This window comes from Erythrolamprus reginae, chromosome 2, assembly GCF_031021105.1.
Source record: "Erythrolamprus reginae isolate rEryReg1 chromosome 2, rEryReg1.hap1, whole genome shotgun sequence".
Lineage (NCBI taxonomy): Eukaryota > Metazoa > Chordata > Lepidosauria > Squamata > Dipsadidae > Erythrolamprus > Erythrolamprus reginae.
The window spans coordinates 303,467,323-303,485,979 of record NC_091951.1 but is presented as its reverse complement, the minus strand read 5'-3'; the positions used below and the strand labels follow the sequence as shown (position 1 = coordinate 303,485,979).

The 18,657-nt window shown below is 35.6% G+C and overlaps 1 protein-coding gene across 1 annotated transcript in view; it reads left to right on the top strand.

The window, feature by feature from the left end:
- Window positions 1–18,657, top strand: part of LOC139162530 (uncharacterized) — a 46,550-nt gene that overhangs the window by 7,955 nt on the left and 19,938 nt on the right. Inside the window, exons 3-8 of the mRNA XM_070742985.1 lie at window positions 1,103–1,152; window positions 1,996–2,095; window positions 3,540–3,628; window positions 7,348–7,462; window positions 10,352–10,471; window positions 16,273–16,503. Coding sequence (XP_070599086.1) covers window positions 1,103–1,152; window positions 1,996–2,095; window positions 3,540–3,628; window positions 7,348–7,462; window positions 10,352–10,471; window positions 16,273–16,503 — 705 coding nt within the window. The remainder of the gene's footprint in view (window positions 1–1,102; window positions 1,153–1,995; window positions 2,096–3,539; window positions 3,629–7,347; window positions 7,463–10,351; window positions 10,472–16,272; window positions 16,504–18,657) is intronic.

Below are 18,657 nucleotides of genomic sequence, written 5' to 3'. Positions count from 1 at the left end.
CAAACAATTTCTTAAAAGTCTTGCCAGGCAATCTCTAAGAACTGGATACAATTAAAAAAAAGAACAGGAGAAAAATAGTAAAAATTCTAGCTAAAAATTCTTATAAACATGGAAAACTTAAAAAAAAATAAATTAACAAGGCTTTTAAAATAAGAGTCATTCCCTCAGTTTAGAAGATTTGACAGAATTTTAGATTAAAAAACACCCAAACAGCATATTTATTCCTGTCGTGTAATTCCTGCAAAGAATGATGGATGATCTGCTCCTTGTACTTGTGACCTCCTAAATAAACTTGTCTGTCTTATCTTTCGTTTAAATTTATATCAGTCCATTATCAGAGTAGCATTGGCGTAGCTATGGCTTGATGATTTTATAGAATAATAGATTTGCATGTCATCAGTATAGCTTGATGCTCTCCCTCTGATTTCCTGTAAATATTAAAAAGTACTAAATAAAGAATTGGAGACATGGAATAGGTGCTGTTTCATGCAGTTGCATTATCTAAGCAAACACTTTCTGAACCTATCTGAAAAGCTGGAATTGAACAGAGCAAAAAAAAAGTATAGAAATTATGTTAGCAAAAGATGCTGAAAGGACAAGGAAATTATAAACAGATTGTTTATAACTAGCCAATCTTAACTCTCTAGGTCACTTTGAAGTTAAATTTGAATTGTTCATGATAATCTATTTCATTTCAGATAGTGAGCACTTTTCAATCATTTCATCCAACTATGGGAATTTTGACATTTGTCTACTTGCCTGAGGTCTAAGAATTGCCTCTGTCAAAAGAGGAGGCATCCTATAATTTCTGACGGAATATTTTATGATATTAACTAAGGTTTCTCTAATAAGTATCTTGCTAGGAATTGCAAATTATATTTAACAAGCATCAAGAAGACAAATGACTTCATATGTGTATTCATGTTTTTGAGTATTTCTTTTTGATGAAATGTGCTTGCTTATGATTGTACTTCAAGATGATGTTATAATCGAGAGTGCCTAGATTTATGAAACATTAGACCTGAGTAGAAAAATTAAAAGTTTTATAAATTGAATTATGTTTTCATCAGTTTTAATTTATTTTTCTTTGGGGGTTTTTTAGAAACTGCAAGAAGAAAATATAAAAATAAAGAATGAATTGGAAGACTTAAGGTACTGCTACATATTGGCTATATATTAATCAAAACTGATTTGATATATTGAAAAATCTAGATGTTGAAATTAGGTAGAAGATACTGAGAAATCAACAGAATGCCATTGTAAGGTTGCCTAGATTGAACTAGGGATTGTTTACCCAAGATAAAAAGACTGATAAGAATCTTTACTACACATTACAATAAAGCAGATTAAAGAATATTGGGATGTTCTCTATCAACATGGGAATGCAGTTCATTCTTAACAATCATTGCAATTCAGTCTGATGTAGTTTTTTACCTACTTTTCCCCTAGCTAAACAAACATCTAGCAATTCTCAAAACTGATAATTAAATAGCAATTAATTGTTGGTGTAATTGGCATTTCTGCTTGGAGAATGTCTAACACTCAGTGTACTGTATATCGTACAGAACTCAGTTCTTCAGTTCTAGGGCAAAGCTGATAAAATCTCCTTGAACCTTCAGACTTATCTTCCATACCATAGCCCATGTCTTCCCTAGAAAGGCAGGAAGTTTACATCCACTAGGAAATGATAAGATACTAGCAGGCTTTTTGAAAAAGTTTAGGTTCCACAAGACAGTAACTTATTCTTAGTACAATAAAACATAGACAATTTTCAGGGGAAAAAAAGTAGAAGGATTTTTGAAAGATCACTTTAAAGGACACCCAATAATAAATATGTACTATAATACAGTTTTTGGATCATTAATGGATGCTTTTTGCATTACTTTTAACACATGAAAATTGATCCAAAATGTAATTATAGAACTAAAGTACTAAAGGTCAGTACAGCCTTAATGAGCATTGAAATTATTTAAAGAAAGATGTTTTATATTTTAGAAGCCAATATGAACAACTTATAGAAGAAGGAAAGAACAAATGTTTTGATGAAAGACGGGTCAGTTTTTTAAAGGCTCAAGCACTACAGCTGGAAAGGCAGGTAATACTATAGTATACCTTTGTGAAATGCCTGCATTTAATTTTAGATAAAAGATTTGAACCCTACCAATGTTTAGGAATCTAAAAAGCACTTTTCTGAAATTGTGTTTTGAATTATCTAAATAGAGATATTATAATCTCAGCATATTCTAATCATGGAATGACTGTTTAAAGAATTTTAAACTTGGAACAAAAGGTACATTTTAAGAGTATCCTGATCTTGGAGCAAAACTTAATTTTATATTCCACCTCTTCTAAGTGCTGCTGCTGAGCTTTTTAATAGCTCATCCTCAGCATTTCTTCCACCTAACCATTACAATAGCAGGGTTGTGCTGGGTCATTGCTGTTATAAGTTTACATTAGAGTGAGGTTCTGGGTGTTGAGGGAAGCAAAGCAATGAAATACATGATAAAGCAACTATATGAAAATCATATGGATCTATGCATGGATAGTATAGACGGTTTAGAAATAAGAAATATAAGTAAATAAATAAATGTGTTAAGCTGTGCTTTATGCAGAGGAGTGTTTGTATGTACTACAGGTGCCAATACTGCCAGGCCCTCCCCACTCCTTGAGGTACTTCCTCATAGTTATTTAACAACTTACACGGTTGCTTAACTATTGCAATGGGGAGAGCTAGAATTGAAGTCGTTTGAGCAAAGTAGTTATGTGGGCACCTTGCTAAATGACTTCAATGTCTTACAACCAAAAGCTTTGTTAAAGCTATTGAGATTGTATAAATGCAAAAAACTATTACAGTAACTCAGGATTGATCTTTGCTGTATGTGTACTTTGTATGCACTAGTGCCCTGTGATTCTGCCACGTTTCAGCATGTATTTAAAAATGCCCACAGTGCCAGCAACAGCCACCCTAGCTGAGAAATTGGGAGAAGTAAAGTCTGGACATGTGGAAAGATCTAGAGCCAAAGATAGCAATAACAATAGCCATTAGACTTATATATTACTTCATAGTGCTTTATAGTCCTCTCTAAGCAGTTTACGGAGTCAGCATATGGAATAGAACAGAACAGAATAGAATAGAAGTTCTTTATTGGCCAAGTGAGATTGGATATACAAGGAATTTGTCTTTGGTGCATATTGCACCCAATATTCTATCTGGGTCCTAATTTTACCGACCTCAGAAGGATGGAAAGCTGAATCAACCTTGAGTTGTTCAGAATTGAACTCCTGAATTGAGCAGTGAGTTAGCTCTTCAGCCCTGCATTCTAACTACTGCGCCATCACAGATAGTTTTTATTCTTGAGATTGTATGACGGATGCAGTGCTGCCCATTTAAACCTCGTGTTTTTCTTCTATTCACAGATGTCATGAGGGAATGTTCTTTTCAGTTTCTTACAGAAAAGAAAAGTTTACTCAGAGATAAGAAAGCAGAAATGCTTTTAGAGATGATTCTCTTTATGTTTTTTTTTAAATTTCCCTTTCAGGTGGTGCTGCTTACAGAAGGATTAAATTCCCGAGCTGTTCTTATGTTGGAGTTAAACACATCTTTAGAAGCTCTCATTGTCAAGGTTAGGTAAGCAGTGGAAAGGCACTACAGTACAGTATATATCACCACTATTTAGAATGAAGTAGATATGAAAGTGCTTGTTACAGGCTTATGTATATTGAACATTAAAAGAAGGGGGCAGGCCTCTTTTAAAGAAGTAGACATGCATGTTTATCTTAGTAGGTCGAAAACAAACACAGTAGGCAACATATTATAGAGGTTCATACATTTTATGTTATGTCCTAAAACAGAAAGGACAAATGGAATCCATTCATCATTTATTTAGTGTTTTGCTGATATGTGTTCTTCCTTCTCGCAGGTGTCAGGTTACCAGATCAGGGCCGAGCAATAAATCATAGATTCACTAACATTACACAACTAAACTTGATCCCTAGCTTGACTTGGCTAAACACTTTCAGACATGGCTCGGCTAGATTGGAATTTTTAGTGCAAACAAGAATGAAGCCATGTACAAGAACTGATTATTCACTGCTAATGTACAGTTGTATAAAGACCTTCCTAAATAATTTTACAGATATTACCCATAGTAAGTAATTAAATTAAGCATAGATTTACAAGAAACAAAATATAATGCTAATGACCATGCAATTAGTTCCATGCAGGGTGGTTTTAGACACTGATTCCATGTGTAAAATTTGTGTTTTGTGTTGGGAATCAAAAGCTTAGTTAACTTTTTCTTCTAACACTCTCCTCATCTTGGTTGCTTCCCTAACCTGCTACCATGTAGGTTCTTCCTAAAATAAAACACTCAGAAATGGATACAAAGTATGATTTGATGAACACAGGATAAAGGAAGGATTTTTCTTGACCTTGACAGTTTATTGCTGCTGCTGAAGCCTGAGATTGCACTTGCTTTTTTGCAGTTTGTGGTTCATCGTCATCTGTTTAACCCTTTGTTCATTGTTACCCTTTTAGTAGGTTATTATACAATAATTATCCCTTTATCTAAGAAGAAATGGAATCCAGCCCTTAGAATGTTTCCATCAGAGGTGTTTATCTGTCATTTACCACCTTATGTGGGGGATTAAATTCACTGGTTGGATTCATAAACTAATAGTTAACTAATTGTTTAATCTAATAAACACTAACTATGGCTCAGGCAGTATATGAACCATTATGATTCAGGAAATATTTATGGAGCTTTACATATTTGGTTTGTAGAAGCATAATATTGTAGAGTTAGGAAAAACATTTCTCTGTTCTGTTTGGGATATATACACACAGCTATTAAACAAAATGCATAACATGTTGATTATTAAAAAGAATAATAATAATATGCAATAGTTTATCTGATTGACTGTGGGTGCAGAACATATACTAACACTCCAGAAGGGAATGGAGATGTTTAAAAAGGGCATTACTTGGTAATCAAAAGAAATCAGTAGGTTTAGGTGAGAGAAGATAGTTCATAAGATAACTGCCAATGTTGCCTTGGCTACATTAGAAACTGTTTCAAGAAAGTTAATGGAAAAGAGAAAGGAAAAGAGAAAGAAGAATTCAATTTTAGCTGTGATGTGATACAGTGAATGACTTTATAAAAAAAAAAAAAATATTCAGAGCCCTGCCTGCTTGTTTAGTAAATTTCATTTATTTTCAAACTCATTTTGGTTTGGTGTGAGTTTTGAGAAAAATAGTGATCTTCCTGGGACATAGTAATTTATTTTGAGTTGACAGGTATAGATCATTGTTTGTGGAAATGTGTTTGTGGACTGAAGTTTGATAAGTTCTTATTTTCTGAAATGCATTTACCATTGGACCAGGATAATTTTCATTGAGCTGTAGAATGAAAATTAGTAACGCCAATCTATTGTGTAGACATTCTTTCCAAAGCTCTTGGGTTCGATGGTTAAACTCTTCAGACATTGAAGTCTATTGTTGCTATTGTAGGCTCTGTCAGGATCACCAGTTCAAGAAGCAGACGTTGCAGAATTCCAGGAATGTTTCTTTATTGTTGTAGGATATAATAACAGAACTGAAAGCTTATTCAAATTTCTTTCTGTTTCATCTCAATGTCAAACAAAATCAAGATGGGGTTCTTTTCTCACACTTCCTTCCATTATTAATGTATAATCTCTTGTTCAAGTTCTTCTCCAGCTCTAGTTAGTATATTTTGCACTATGTGGTTGGAAAACATGCCTATTATTTAAAAGGAATACATTGATTCCTAATTATTACAGTGAATCAAAGGGAAGTTTAAATTGTGTGTTTCCAAATATGTTTTCATAATCTGTATTTGTGTTGGTTTTACTCTGGCAACATATACATATAACTTTCAATTGTTTTTAATCAGGGGTGACATCCAGTAGGTTCTGACAGATTCCGTAGAACCGGTAACAGAAATTTTAAGAAGTTCAGACAACCAGCAAATGCCACTTCTGGCTGGCCCCAGAATTGAGGGGAGGGGGATGGAGACCCCAGGAGTGGGGATTTTGCAGTATTCTTTCCCTGGAGATGGCTGGGAATGGAGGTTTTGTGGTATCCATGGAGTGGGATAGGGATGGAGATTTTCACCGCCATGCCCATAAAGCCACGTTCAGCAAGCCACACCACACCACACCCACCAAGCTACACCCACAGAACCGGTAGTAAATTTTTTTGAATTTCACCACTTTTTTTAATGAATAACTTCATTTTTGCAAAGTCAGCTTTATAATAAAGACATGATTATATTTGATGTCTGAAATTTTAGAAGTGAAGTAGAGATTTATGCTATCTAACTATGAAAAATATGCATGGAAATTAATTACCATATTTTTCAGAGTATAAGACACACTGGAATATAAGAAACACCCTAATTTTGCGGAAGGAAAGCAAGGAAAAAAATCTGCCTCTGTCTCCCAGCAATTTACCTCCCAGCAACCAGCAACCAACAGAGATGATATACACTGTTTGCTGTGTATTTCTGTGCATGTGTGTCTGACTCATAGAAATAGCAAAGAATTTGCTGGCAGTATATTAATGTCAGCAAGTTTTCTTAAATGTAGTCACACTAACTCCTCCCAATTATTTAAATAGATCAACTCCAAACATGACTAACTCAGGGTTTAGCTCAGCTGCCTTATCCTAATACTAAACAGGACCACTGCTACATTTCAGGTTATAGTTTTACAGGTTCTGTTAAAATTGATGTGGCTTTCTGGAAGTATAGTTATTCTCTACCATTTAAAATAAGATACAATAGCACTGGCTCTCTTCAGTTCAAACATTTATTTTAAAAAGCTTCTTCACTTTGTTGTCTAAAACAATAATAAAGCAGTCTTTAAAAAATAAGTCTAGTAATTTGAACATTCCATAGACATTTATAGTTAGTGACTTATCTGCTTGCAGCAAACAACAAACAGCAAGTTTCAGCGCAGTCTGATTAGCACAAGAAAATAAAATTCTGCCTTGCCTATCCCTGCCACCAATTTTTTTCTGGGCAGCTTTAGTTTCAGTTTCATTTTAGCACGTAGGCTTGCCTGCAGCTTCAATCAATCAGATGAGCATCAGGAGGCCTATAAGTGGCTTGTGCTAATCAGGCTCTGGGCTGCTTGCTTCAAGGAGGTAAATTGCTAGGAGACAGAGACCAAAGGATGGGGGTGGCTGGATCTACATTTGGTGTATAAGATGCACAGAATGTAGGGTTTTCACCCTCTTTTTGGGGTGGTGCTAAAAAGATGCTTATTATACTCTAAAAATATGTTAAGCTGTCATTAAGAGTTCTAATGCAATACAAATATTTATAGTTCTTTCCTTAGCACAGAAGGAACTGCATCGAAAGTAATCATTCCACATCCAGAACTTCTTCAAATAGTTGATATGTGCCAGGCGATGAGGTACAAATTGCAGAGACATCAACAGGTAAGTTTTGATAGCATGAGGGATCTATCTATAGGAATAATTCTTTTCAGTTAATGGACCAGGGGCATCTGTTAGGTTCATCAAAAAAGTCAAGATGATGGTTGAGGTTGGGTAATCAAAGTCTTACCCCCTTTTTATACACCGTGTTTTTCAGAGTATAAGAGGCACTGGAGTATAAGACACACCTAGATTTTAGAGGAGGAAAACAAGGAAAAAAGTATTCTGAACCAAATGGTGTAGTAATATATCATTTCATAAAATAACAGTGTAGCAGAATACTTTTTTCAACCATGTACACTTTTTTCAAATTTCAAACTTGACAGCTTTAACACTTGTAGACTTCAATTCCCAGAATTCCTTCTCTAGTGATGCTAGCTCAGGAATGAGAGTTGAAGTCCACAAGTCTTAAACTTGCCAAGTTTGAAGAGCCTTGCACCCCTAACTCTAACCCAGGGGTCTTCAAACTTGACAGCTTTAAGACTAGTGGACTTCAACTCCCAAAATTCTTCCTTTAGTCATGCTAAATGGGGTAATTAAAAGGCAAAACCGGCCCATTTTAATGAATAATGGGCCCTTTTCACCCATTTTTGCAAAAATATGGGGTAGGCAAAGGGTCTGGGAAGCCTGCATAGAGCTCCTGGGTGTTGAGGTATGGCAAAAATACCTCTGATTTTGTGAAAAACAGGCCATTGTTCACAAAAATTGGGGCATTTTTGCCTTCCCCAAGTCCTCAGGTGCTCTCTCCAGACTTCACAGACTCTTTGCCCATTTTTGCAAAAAACAGGCCCATTTTTCTCAAAAATGGAGCATGGGGGTGGAGCTGCTGGAAAGCAAAAATTGCTGTATTTGGTGTATAAGATACACCAATATTTCCACCCTCTTTTAGGGGGAACACAGTGTGTCTTATTTATTTGTTTGTTTTGTTTGTTTGTTTATTGCTCAAAAAATACAGTATATGCAGCACATTGCATGGATGTAAAAAGAAGTCAGGTCTTTACCTGTGCAGTCAAGCTGCCATTTGACTTCACCCCGCTGATGAAAAGTTTACGGATAAGACAACTAGAAGAATACACTGAAAAATTATATATTTTACTGTTGCTTTTTCAAAAGTTTTAAATGTTCAGAGTGTGTAAGAATTCAGATTTTATTCATGCTGGAAGAAATTTCCTATTACTGTATCATATAAGCTATGGCATCAAGCTGTCATAGTAACAGTTTGTCTATGGTTAATTGCCCTATCCAGCTGGGGGTCCTGTAGGATTTCCTGCTTAAGCAGGGGTTGGACTCGATGACCTGTAAGGTCCCTTTCAACTCTAATAATAAATAAAAATAAATCCAGTATATATAATAGCCAATTTATATTAAGTCAAAGGCAGCTTCCAGTTCACGTATCATTGTTTTTTTCTTTAAAATTATCTTCTAAGAAAACCTATTTGTTTTCCTCCTAGTTCCCAAATGTACCCCCCCCCCCCAAATTTCAGCATGCTGACCCACCGCTAATTTTAGCTTGCTATTTTACCCCCTTGTTTGGGGTGTTGTTGTTGTTTTTAAAAGCAAAGTCTTTTTTGTCCCAGATTTTCTTATTAATCTTATTAATTCTGGTACTTCAGCTTCGTAGCAGCCATCTTTGCTGCCATAGCTCTGCACTATCAGCTAGAGTCTTGCCAACTCGGGAGGGGAGATGCGGTTCACCTCTACCCTCCTGGCAGTCCCCCTTTGCTTCACCCCCTCTAAGGAAGGGGTGCGGCTTAGGTTTGAATTTGGACCCTCAGGCGGGGAATGGTTGTAGCTGGCCAAGGTCCTGACTTCTGATCTTTCCAAAGGAAGAATCAAAAGTCTGATTTTTAACAAATATCTTAAACGAGCACCAATAAATATAACCATAGGCTTAATACAGACTGAGACCAGGAATCCAATAAACAAGCAACAAATTCAGAGGATTAATATTGGATATTAATCTTGCCACAACATACAGCATTGTTAGGTTATGTGCAGCAGTGCTCAAAATCTGTGAGATGATAACTTTGTGCTTGTGCATGGAAATCAACATTCTAAACTAGACTTGTGGACACCTATCTAATAGTCTCTCAAATACAGTATAGAGAACTGTTCCATTATAGCCTTACATAGCTCTCATGCTGTAATTTTGTGTATTTTTGAGCCTTTGGTAGTGAAGATGTGTGTGAAGTCTTTATGTAAGATTTAAAAAATACTAAATTCAGTATATGTGATGCATCAGAAAGCAGTCAATCTAACAATAAAACTCATTTGTTAGACAGAATCAAACAATAGAAAGCAATGATCCAAGATAACATTCCATAAAGGGCAAATGTATTATGTCACCTTTCCCAGTTGAATTTGCATCTTAATATTTGCAAGTGTATCCAAGGAATTCCAGAATATGCTCTATTTTATTTAGTTTTTGAGAAAACCAATTCTTGCACATAAAAGGGGGAAAACAGTTTGCGGTAAAAGGAAAACATGATTTCCTGAACTAGTGCTAATATTCTCTTTATTAAAAAGCTAATAATGAAGCAGAAAATTCTAGGAAACAATTTAGGTCTGCTTCAGATTGATTACTTTGAAATGGGTGTAATTAGAAGTTAATAAGAAATTAGATAAGTGGAAGTGGTTAATTGGTAAACCTCTGTTAGAATAATTGCTTTTGGTGTTTTGATTAAAGTAGATGCAAATTTAACTTTAATATTTTTAAATTAACGAAGTAAAGCATTTTGATAATTAAAAGAAAGAACTTTTCTTAGAGCCTGTACATATTTATAAACTTAAAATTTATATTTTTAATTTAATTTAATTTAATTCAGCCAGCCTAAATCATTCAGCATACATACTTGTTTTAAAATATCCCACTATGGTATGTGTTTCTTTCAGATTTCTGATCTGTCAAAACTTGCATTGCCTTGGACACCTGGAGGGAATCTTGTTGCCCAACCAATAACCCTTTTGGATGTTTGTTATGGAAAAATAGAAAATTTAAATCTTAGATATGTGGTAAGGCTTTAATAATACGAAAATCATTATTTTTAGTTGCTTCCTAGTTTTTGCATTATATAAATGTCATTTTATTCTTTTCAACCCAATAAAATGTTGGAAAGAAACACTGTGAAGAGGCTCAGGACTCTATCCATCTGTCTGCCTATCAGCAGAATAACTCTGGAAATAGCATGGACTTGGCAGAAGCAGAAATTGACAAAAGAAGGACCAGTGTTGAAATAATCGTCCAGGAAGCTGTGGCAGAAAAGATTTTAGAATTTTTCTTTATCAAAAGAAAAGTTGAGTGAGTGACTGAATGAGTCAGTCAGTCAGTCAGTCTCTGCCTGTCCTAATTCTATCCTATCTATCCTATTCTATCCTATCCATCATCTGTCCATCTGTCCATCCATCCATCTGTCCAGCTATCCAGCCATCTAGCCAGCCATTCCAATCTAATATAGTTTCCCTTCTCACAAATATATCATTCTGTGGAGCCTAAAACAAATCTAAACAAATTAGTGGAATGCTGCTAACTTCTCCATTCACCTTTCCTCCTGGTCACTTGATCTCAAGTGAAGTACTGTATATGTAATTCACTGCACCAACACAGATGCAACATGCAGATAGAGAAACATCCACAAACATGCAGATTCAATATACGCTGCTCAAAAAAATAAAGGGAACACTCAACGAACACATCCTAGATGTGAATGAATGAAATATTCTCATTGAATACTTTGTTCTGTACAAAGTTGAATGTGCACAGCAGCATGTGAAATTGTTAGTCAATCAGTTGTTGCTTCCTAAGTGGACAGTTTGATTTCACAGAAGTTTGATTTACTTGGAGTTATATTGCGTTGTTTAAGTGTTCCCTTTTGTTTTTTTAAGCAGTGTATATGCAGCAATCTCATTAGATTTACTTGCATATAAACCAAAGGAACCTGTTTGTATCTTTCCATGTGAGAACTTCATGTGTGTATATACACAAACATGCACACAGATATATACATACGCATGGCCTTATTAGAACCTATAGTCATACAGAGAAACGTATACACATACCCTAAGGAGAGTGAATAAAGCAGACCATTTTTTGTTACATTTTATAGAAATACAGTACATGCATACTAATAGTCAGCAATGATAAAGAGCCTGGAGTGAAATCCTGAAGCCATGCTTGTATATTTCCTTACCCATTTATTATTTATTGTATATTCAAATATTTATGCCAATTAGTATTAATAACGTTTTTTCTTTTTACTTATGAGTTGTAGATGTCCACATTCTTAATTAATTAAAATTGAATCAAAAAGGGTTTTTTTTACATCAAAGCATTATAGTGTAATGGCAAAATTATGTACCTGATAGAATTATTTGGATTAGATCTCCCAAGAAATGACTTAGGCAAGCATTTTTTTAATAAGGAGTCATATAAACCGTATGTAATTAAAACAAAAAGAAATATATATTTTCTTTAACGGACTCTGGATTATGCATTGGTGCCAACACATTTGTTCTACATAAATATTCTAGCATATGCATTGTAGGGTAGGTATTTTTTTCATAGCTTATTTCTTTCACCTAGCTCAAGAGTCCGCAAGTATCATAAAGAATTAATTTGTGCTCTGCCTTAGTGTAGAGAAAATGCTAATGCAGCTGGAGATTTGATCTGAATTACAACTCTGTAGCAGTAGTTTAGGGATCAAATTTAAATGCACTATGAGTTCTTGTGCGAGAGATAGTCATTTGTGACTAAGACAAGCAATGATGCATTGTTTTCCAAACTCTGGTTTTGTTAATTATCCACAAAATGCCAGTTCTTGATTTTGGAGTGGTAAGTGCGGGAAACAAAAGTAGTCCTTGATAACTGACATGTAAAAAGAAAAAGTGCATTTCAACCTCAGTAATGTATCGAAGGTGTCACTTTAAGAAGCTGGACTGAAGCAAATTGGCAATGACAGCTCCTGATTTCTACTGATCTCACTTGAAAAACATAAGGAAAGGTGTCTCTGCAAAGAAGCTTCCTTGTTGATTTATTCATGAAATGAACTTCATCATATGGAGCACCTGCTGAGAAGAGCTTGCATTGCATATTAACATATGTGCATCAAGCTTTCTTGTTAAGCCCCACTTCCACAATGCCATTTGCTGTGACAGTCCTAATACTCCATGTTAGGGGCAATGACAAATAGAAGGCTTACATTGGTGAACATTTCACATTTTTAATTAGCTTTGGGAAAAGGTCACCTTGTAGAAATATGAACATAGTGACATTCATTCTTTTAGTACATGTTTGTAATTTTAACATTTTTTCCCAACTCATAGTCTATTCTTAAAATTTATGGAGCTCCCATACTAACTAAAGCAACCTATATAATAATACATTTGTATTTAGCAATACAATCAATTAATTTAAATGAGATTTTTCTATTACAATATATCCAAAATGAGGGGATTATTGCTTTATCTCCCAGTTTTTAATTTTGTTATTAGGATGCATAGCTATAATTTATAGTTGCTTTTGTTATTAACAAGTAATTCAGCTTCCAATATATGGGGAATCTTATGTGGTCTTAAACCTTCTTTGTAAGTGTGGGCTTTGTGTCTGAAATCTATTACTCTTTTTCTTTACAAAGCAAAATCATAGACTGTTTGAAAAGTAGAATTCAATATATCATATTTACTGTGTATTTATACATAAATATGGTATATTTAATGTTACTTTTCAAGCAGTTAATGATTTTGCTTTGTGAAAAAAAAAACACCATATCATAGAATTAAATATATCATATGGTATATGGTGAGAGATGCGGTGGCTCAGTGGCTAATACACCGAGCTTGTTGATTGAAAGGTCTGCAGTTCAGCGGTTTGAATTTCTAGTGCCACATAATAGGGTGAGCGCCCACTATTTGTTCTGCCCCAGTTACAGTCTACAAAGAATGCAGCACACACAAATTCTGTTCTAACCTTTGTTTACTAGATTAAAGACTACTAATGAACTTTCTTAATAATGACCTGGAATTAGGCTGTTTGCAAGTATGTATTTTTTTATATTTATTGATTTATTGATTTTTTGATTTGATTTGATTTGTATGCCACTCCTCTCTGAGGACTCGGGGAGGATCACAACACATCAAAGCAATAAACAATATACATATCTAAAAAATCCAATTAATATAGCTAAAAAACTTTAAAAACTCTAATAACATTTAAAATCATTCATTCCCATTCACACAGCAAGACATACTACACTCATTGGCCAGGAGGGCTAGGGTCTAATGGTCCCAAGCCTGGTGGCACAGATAGGTCTTTAAACTTTTATGGAAGGCGAGGAGGGTGGGGGCAGTGCGAATCTCTGGGCGGAGCTGATATTATTGTTATTATTGATTTTTATTATTAGATTTTAACTGTTTTTACTATTGTTGTATTTATTCCGATTGTTAGTCGCTCAGAGTCTATTTGGAGTGAGCGACATATAAATACAATAAATAAATAAATAAATAAATAAATAAATAAATAATAAATAATTGTTAAACAGAAATACAAGGTAGAACAGTCTTTTTCGAATACCTGCTATTAATTTAAGTTCATTAACAGCCAGCATGAGTCCATGAAATAATAAATCAAGAATGAATGAACATCCTAGAAGATAACACCAAGCTTACTGTGGTTGGCAAAATGCCCAGGAGCAATTTGCAGGAAGAATGCCAAGAGAACAAGAGCTGAGCAGATGTTTCTGAATTCAAGACATAAAGGCATATGAACCAATGTTGTTTCCTGGAAATTGACTCCTTCATCGCCATCCGTTAAATAGACTAGGGAAGTGGCCAATTAGTCCCAAGCCTGCTCCCAAGGAGACCTCCTCCTGAGAAACCATTCCTGACTTTTGGCAGCTCCGCATACCCGTGCATTAAGAAGAGGCTCCTCCTCTTCTTACTGGTCACTGACGGGAGGTTCTGAAGGTTCTGAAGGCCCTGGCTAAATATCTGATTCTGGCACCTAGTCCTCTTCAGCCTCCTCACTGTCCAACTTGGGTGCCAGCTGCAAATAGAACTTTTCAGCAACAAGTTATTAGGCAAACAGAAAGGGCTCTTTATTGGGAAATCATATTCTGAGGTGATCCTGTTAGTTATCCATTGTTCTTCATCTGTTGTTTGCTCAGACCAAACCCCCAATAATAAAATGAACTATGTTGAAATTATTTGAAAAAATTCTTTTAATTATCAAGCAATGTGAATAATTTGAAATATAGTGCAAAAAAGGAATATTTCTGTAGTTACAGAAATACATTTTAGACAGCATTTTAATATTTATTCAATATTTACCCAATATTTATATTCTATTTTATCCAATATCTGCAAAATACCAACATTTTAAACCTGATAAAGAATTTCCATTAGAAGAGGAAATTATATTTATTCATTTCCCGCTTGCCTTGCAATTCATTATACTTGACTATTTTCATAAAGGCTGAGGAACCTTTTAGAACTAATTGAAAATACCTTTTGGATTAGAGAACAGAAGAAATAGACAAAAATAACCTTCTCTTCATTTGTGCCAATAGGAATAGGCTTTCCGCAAACATAATCTCTATTGTTATTTCTGCACAAAGAAATGAAAGTCTTCGGTATCTTTAACTAAAGCTCCAGAATAAAATTGTTTGGATCAAATCTTAATTCAGTTTGCCTTCCCCGTTATATATAGTTGCATTATTTTCTGTTTTGAATGTTAGAATTGATCAATTGTCTCATTTTTAAGTGTGCATGGACATTTGTATGTGTTTGTGTGTATGTGATTTAATTTCCTTTTGTTACCTTCTGCTGTCCTTTCTGTGTGTGTCAATATACAATATGCACATGTATTGATAATTTTTTGTCTTTATATTGGAATCCACATGTTTTCCATTGGCAGTTTTCTATACGCAATGAACAGTATCAACTGTAGGCAGCATAATTATGATTAGCAGATGGGAACATCAGTGATTAAAATGCATTTTTCAAAACTGCATAAAAATTAGGAAACTCATTCACATGGTGGTTTTTAAGCAAGAAAAATGCATGGGTAGCACTTCCCCCTTCCCCATTGTTTGTTTTTTAAATAGATACAGTACTTGCTGTCTATATCTTCAGAATGGATGCTAGTCTATTTCTTTGTTTTTGGTTTAGCAGCACTTTCCTTACACTTCTGTGCCTTTGTCTCAAATCTAATCTCTTTATGTTGATTACTTCAAATGAGCTCTTACAGTGTCTTTTTCATTTTCGCTTGATGAAAACATGCTGTTCAGTACATTGCAAGTAACAGCTGGCTAAAAGTTTAAACAGAAAAAGAACATAGGATTCTGTGGTAGGTAAAAGATAAACATTCACATGTTTATACTTTTCTAATACTTTGTTTAGAAGTTTGCAATTTTTAATCTCTCCCTCCCTTTTACTATCCTTGCTCTAAGCCTTTCTTTCGGAAAAACAATCAGAGCCTGTTTGGAGGGTGGCTTTGATCTCTGTTTTCTTATTTATTTTAAGAAGCTAGAAGTCTGGCAATTTGTTGTGTTTTTGACTTTGTCAGATCATACCCTCCTCAACACATGTTCTCCACAGATGGCTTGAAAAGGGAGAGGAGAAATCACAGCAAAATGCCTGAAGTTTCACGGTTCACCAAGTTCCCAAGATAGATTTTTAAAAAAATATATAAATGACAGTGTATTTGCTGTTGTGCTTGCAGGTGCTCAGTTAGGCAAGTGGCCTTTCACCCAGCATAATTAACTTCTTTTTATTTCCTCAGATGTTTATCATATTTGTCTTGTTTTGTTTTGTTTTCCTAGAGTGCTCTTGAAGGAAAACTGAGCAAGTTGTGGAGACACCTGATTGCCATGAGGCAAAATCTGAGTTTCTTGCTTGCCCCGGGACAAATGTCTTCTGAAACAGCTCATCAGATTCTACCAACTGTTGTTTATGCTCGGCTGATAAATCAAGTAGTTCAGTGTCATCAGGCTGTGGAGGAATGTTGTGGTGATTTGCTCACTTTGACACTTCTGGTACCTTCAGCTCCTTGGGTGAGTATAAGATGTGGTATACAGTATTGAAAAGTGGCATTTTAAGTACTACTCCAAATACTACTGAAATACTCAAAAAACTTTCAGAATCAGGCTTTAGTCTTATTATATTCTCCAGTGTTATTTGACCTGAGACAAAAGATGTTATTTTCTCAGAGACAGAGAGAAAATGTGGCATAAATTACTTACATAAATTACTTGTCATTAGCTAAAATGCTATGTGTCATAGGTACTTAGTGTTGTGGTTAGCTCTGGCCCAGCTCCTGCCCCAAGGAATATGGAGGTGGATGTGGGGGAGACATCCACAGGCCACAGGCCTGTTTTGCTCCCAGTAGAATCTGCCAACGAAGTCTCCTCTGACCAAGGAAGCGTGAGCGACAGGGAAGAGGGGAGTTTGGCAGACAGCCCAGGAGAAGATCAGTCATCTGTATCATCCCTGGATTCTGAACAAGAATCAATGACACATCCACGCATGCGTAGAGTGATGCATAAGAGACAACAACTGAAGGATTATTACAAGAGAAAATGAGGCCACCTGTGTTTGGGTGGGGCTGCTGTAATTAGTGCTACAGATAAAAGTGCAGCCTGGTGTTTTAGCCTCATGGCAGTTTATCTGATTCATTGTTTTGTCAAGATCGTGGTTTTTGCTGTTCAGGATTGTGTGTGTGGACTCTCTGGACTTTAGAATTGGACTCAATTTCCCAGTTATTGGGTGAGCAATTGGACTGCATTTAACCTGTGCCTTGTGTGTACCAGAAAACCCTTTGACATTTAAAAAGGGAGCTGTTTCTGTTTTTCTGTTTATACAAACTTTTTGGTTTTCCTTTTATTGTGTGATGTGTGTCTTCCTGGACTAATTACCCTGTAATTATGGGTGGTTGAGACATGCCAGCAGAACACTTAGTATGCTTCATGACTTAAATAATGTTTGTTTCACATGACATCATTACAAATTATGATGCATGCAATGTGATTTGCCACTCTTGGGATCCCTTGCCCACTTCATAGTCTTTTTCGCCTTCCTTTCCTTCTCTCAAATGTAGCATTCCATACCAAATTTCTTTTTAAGCATGAAATAGAATTTCAGAGTTTGCTACCTAAGCTCCTCTCTTATGAAATATGAGCAAGCTATAAGCAATGGCACAATATTTTCTTTCCATATTAGAGAATGAAAGATTGGGTAGCATTGGAGCATGGAGGACCTTTGCTGTAACTTCTCTGGTTTTGCTAGTCTTGCAGGGAAGAAATAGGTTAGATTCCGACTCCACGAAATGGAGTGATTTGATATCAAGAATAAAAGTAGACTTTAAAATAACTTTAAAAATGGGCTCACCTTTTAGAGATGTAGTCCTTTGTAAGGACTTTGAAAGTGGAAAGATAATTAGACAGTATCTTGAAAAAAACATTATACAGTGATACCTTGTCTTACAAACTTAATTGGTTCCGGGACAAGGTTCTTAAGGTGAAAAGTTTGTAAGACGAAACAATGTTTTCCATAGGAATCAATGGAAAAGCGAGTAATGCATGCAAGCCCAAAATTCACCCCTTTTGCCAGCCGAAGCGCCCGTTTTAGCACTGCTGGGATTCCCCTGAGGCTCCCCTACATGGGAAACCCCGCCTCCGGACTTCCATTGCCAGCGAAGTGCCTGTTTTTGCGCTGCTGGGATTCTCCTGCTGGGATTTCCCTGCAGCATCACAAAAATACGGAAGTCCAGAGGTGGGGTTTCCCATAGAGGAGAGCCTCAGGGGAATCCCAGCAGCACAAAAACGGGCGCTTCGCTGGCAACGGAAGTCCGGAGGCGGAGCATCCCAGCGGCAGCGGTGGGTTTGTAAGGTGAAAATAGTTTGTAAGAAGAGGCAAAAAAATCTTAAACCCCGGGTTTGTATCTCGAAAAGTTTGTATGACGAGGCGTTTGTAAGATGAGGTATCACTGTACTTGAAATGCCTTGGACTATAACTAAAACGTGTTACCTCTTTTTTCATTTGAGAACAATGTGCTCCTCTCTTCATCTTTTTATATCAAAACATATATGGGTATTCATTTATTTCACTTTCTGCCACTGAAGTATCATCAATAATTTCTTCTAGATCTTGTTCTTTGGTTTTTCTTATGAAATCTGAGGACATACCCAATAAATACTTTTTAACTGAAT